Source organism: Octodon degus, unplaced genomic scaffold (genome assembly GCF_000260255.1).
Source record: "Octodon degus isolate 3935 unplaced genomic scaffold, OctDeg1.0 scaffold00044, whole genome shotgun sequence".
Taxonomy (NCBI): domain Eukaryota; kingdom Metazoa; phylum Chordata; class Mammalia; order Rodentia; family Octodontidae; genus Octodon; species Octodon degus.
In genome coordinates, this window is record NW_004524620.1 from 774,817 (window position 1) to 777,370 (window position 2,554).

General features: G+C 36.9%; 1 protein-coding gene across 5 annotated transcripts in view; it reads left to right on the forward strand.

Moving 5' to 3' along the window:
• Positions 1-2,554, forward strand: part of Kdm4c (lysine demethylase 4C) — a 461,014-nt gene that overhangs the window by 382,474 nt on the left and 75,986 nt on the right. For 4 of the 5 annotated variants that reach the window (XM_004631706.2, XM_023715827.1, XM_023715828.1 and 1 more), the window contains one exon: positions 1,710-1,880. The exons of the other annotated variant lie outside the window; for it this stretch is intronic. In XM_004631706.2, the coding sequence (XP_004631763.1) occupies positions 1,710-1,880 (171 nt within the window). The remainder of the gene's footprint in view (positions 1-1,709; positions 1,881-2,554) is intronic. 5 annotated transcript variants of the gene reach the window in all.

The following is a 2,554-nucleotide window of genomic DNA, read 5'->3' on the forward strand; positions in this document are numbered from 1 at the left end:
GGATAGATATATAGTTGCATTCTCTTAATGAATAGAATGATTTGTTCTAATGGTGTTTGTAAATAGCTTTACAAGTCCACTTCGTGTACAGCAATTATCCACTAAGAAGAATATATGCAGTGCATTATTTGTTGAAAATGTACTTCCGATTGGATTTGAAACTGTCTCATTGCTATCTGTTTATCAATAAAACTTTGAAAAAACAAAAAAACAAAACAAAAAAATAATGAAAACTACCCATGCTCTTGGAGTGGCTAACTTAAGGGGCTGGGATATGGTAATGTGATCCTGGGACTTCTAATCATGCAGACAGCAAAAATCCACCTTAAAAATTATGACATGAAACTCTGCTTGAAGAGCTCTTGTTCCAGTTTAAGCCCCAAAATAATAAAATACAGTAGGAATGAGAAACAGTTTGGGAGAAAAATTATTGAGCTGTTACTGCTGATGAACGAATGGATGGGCACGTGGGTGCTAGGGAGATGGATTTAGAGAGGCAGGAGAGATGCCCATGTGTCATGTGACAATCTGATAGTGTGCTGAGCAGGCTGGTGAGCACACACCATCACAGGACAGAGTGTGCATGTCCCCTCAGTGGATTACTAGTCTAAATGGGGATATGTGAGGAACAAGTTACTTGCATGGTGATGTGTCCCACAAATTGCTCATTAGTGTTAAGGAAAAATAGTAATTAAATGGAGAAATTGGGCCACATTTGATCAAGATTGAAATTGACTTCACCACCGAGATGCATGTGTACGAACTATATCTGCAAATGATACATCATTAGACACAAGCACCTATACAGGATTCTGACCAAGACAATATAACCTGAGTCTATACCAGACATCCAACAAATGGCTCATTGAAAAACAGAAAAAGGAAGAATTATCTTTCCAAAGTATCCCTAGTATAAAACCTAGGGAAGGACTATGGAAATGGTCTATATTAAAGAAGTCATTTAAGAAGACATGACAACTGAATGTAATACTTGTCGCTAAACTAGATCCTATACTTAGAAATTTTAAAGGAGAGAAAAATTGTAAAAGTCACTATTTGATTAAAAGACTAGAGTAGAAGCACCTGACTAAAGTATTATCAGTGTTCTTTTTTTGTAAGTCAATAATTGAACTGGAGTAACGGTTCTGTCAAAATCTTTTTGTTCTTAGAAAATAAATTTAGGTGGCATTCCATAGTATGTGTAGCTTGCAAATGGTTCGTTAGAAAGAACCAGACACACTTTCTCCCACCTTTCTATAAAGACATAGATAGTGCAAAGAAAGAATGCACAAACAATACAACAAATGATAAAATATTAATCATAGTAATGAACAGTAACAGATGAGTCTGGGTGAAGGATGAAACAGTATGCAAGTGTTCTTACTATTTGTATTCTTTTAGTTTGTTTTCAGACAGAGTCTTGCTATGAAGTTTAGGCTGACCTTGAACTCTATTAAGCCCAGGCTGGCCTCAGCTAACAATCCTCTTGCCTTAGTCTCCTACGTGCTAGCATTATAGTTGTGCACCACCACTGCTGACCTTGTATAGCTTGTATTATTGCAATTTATAAATTTGATATTATTTTCCAATGCTAGATTTGAAGTGTTTGAAAAAACTTTGACCAAATCAATTTCTGTTTTCTAAGTAAATATTTCTTTTATTTCCTGTCTTCTCCCTCTCCTCTTCTTCCAACTGGCTGTGGCTCTTAGAAGTCCAAGGCTTGTGAAAAGGCCATCTCTGTGGGCCAGACAGTCATCACGAAGCATCGGAACACTCGTTACTACAGCTGCAGAGTAATGGCCGTGACATCGCAAACCTTCTATGAGGTCATGTTTGATGATGGTTCCTTCAGCAGAGACACGTTTCCTGAGGACATTGTGGTGAGTAGGTTTCCTTGGCTCTCTGCTGCGAGTGTGATTTGTGTTAAGACCAAAGCAGCCAAACCTTCAGCAGTGTTTCCTTGCCACTTTGAGCTGTTCCTATCCCTCCATATTCATGGTTTTTGGCATCCTAAATAGTATCCATGTGAACTTAGACTAATATTCTGTGTAATATGTAAATAACAAAAGTTTATTTCTCCCAGCTCTGGATATTGGGTGTTCTAGCATCAAGGCTCAGGCCTTTGGCCTTGTGAGGGCCTTCTACACCTTCATGGTGGAAAGAGAAGGGCAATTTTGCGATGCTGGGAAAAGCCTATCTAAAAGGACTTCAACTCCGTGAGTAACAGAGTGATCCTGGTAGCCTGCTACCCTCTCTATGAAAGGCTCTCTTAACTCTAGTATCACCTTCACAGTTTTAGCTACTCAAACCATAGCAGAAGGAAATCCACCTACTTTCTGCTACAAAGTATTAGTAATATTTTTCATTTTTTATTTTAAATAGAATAAAAATGATATAGAATTTCAAAATCAGATGATAGGAAATCATGGTTGTTATAGTGTATATTGTTATCTTCGAAGTAGTTGTTCAGATTACCATATATAAGAATGTAAAATTAATGTGGAAAAAAATTAAGCATTAACTATTCCTTTCAATAAATTAATAGAAATTAATA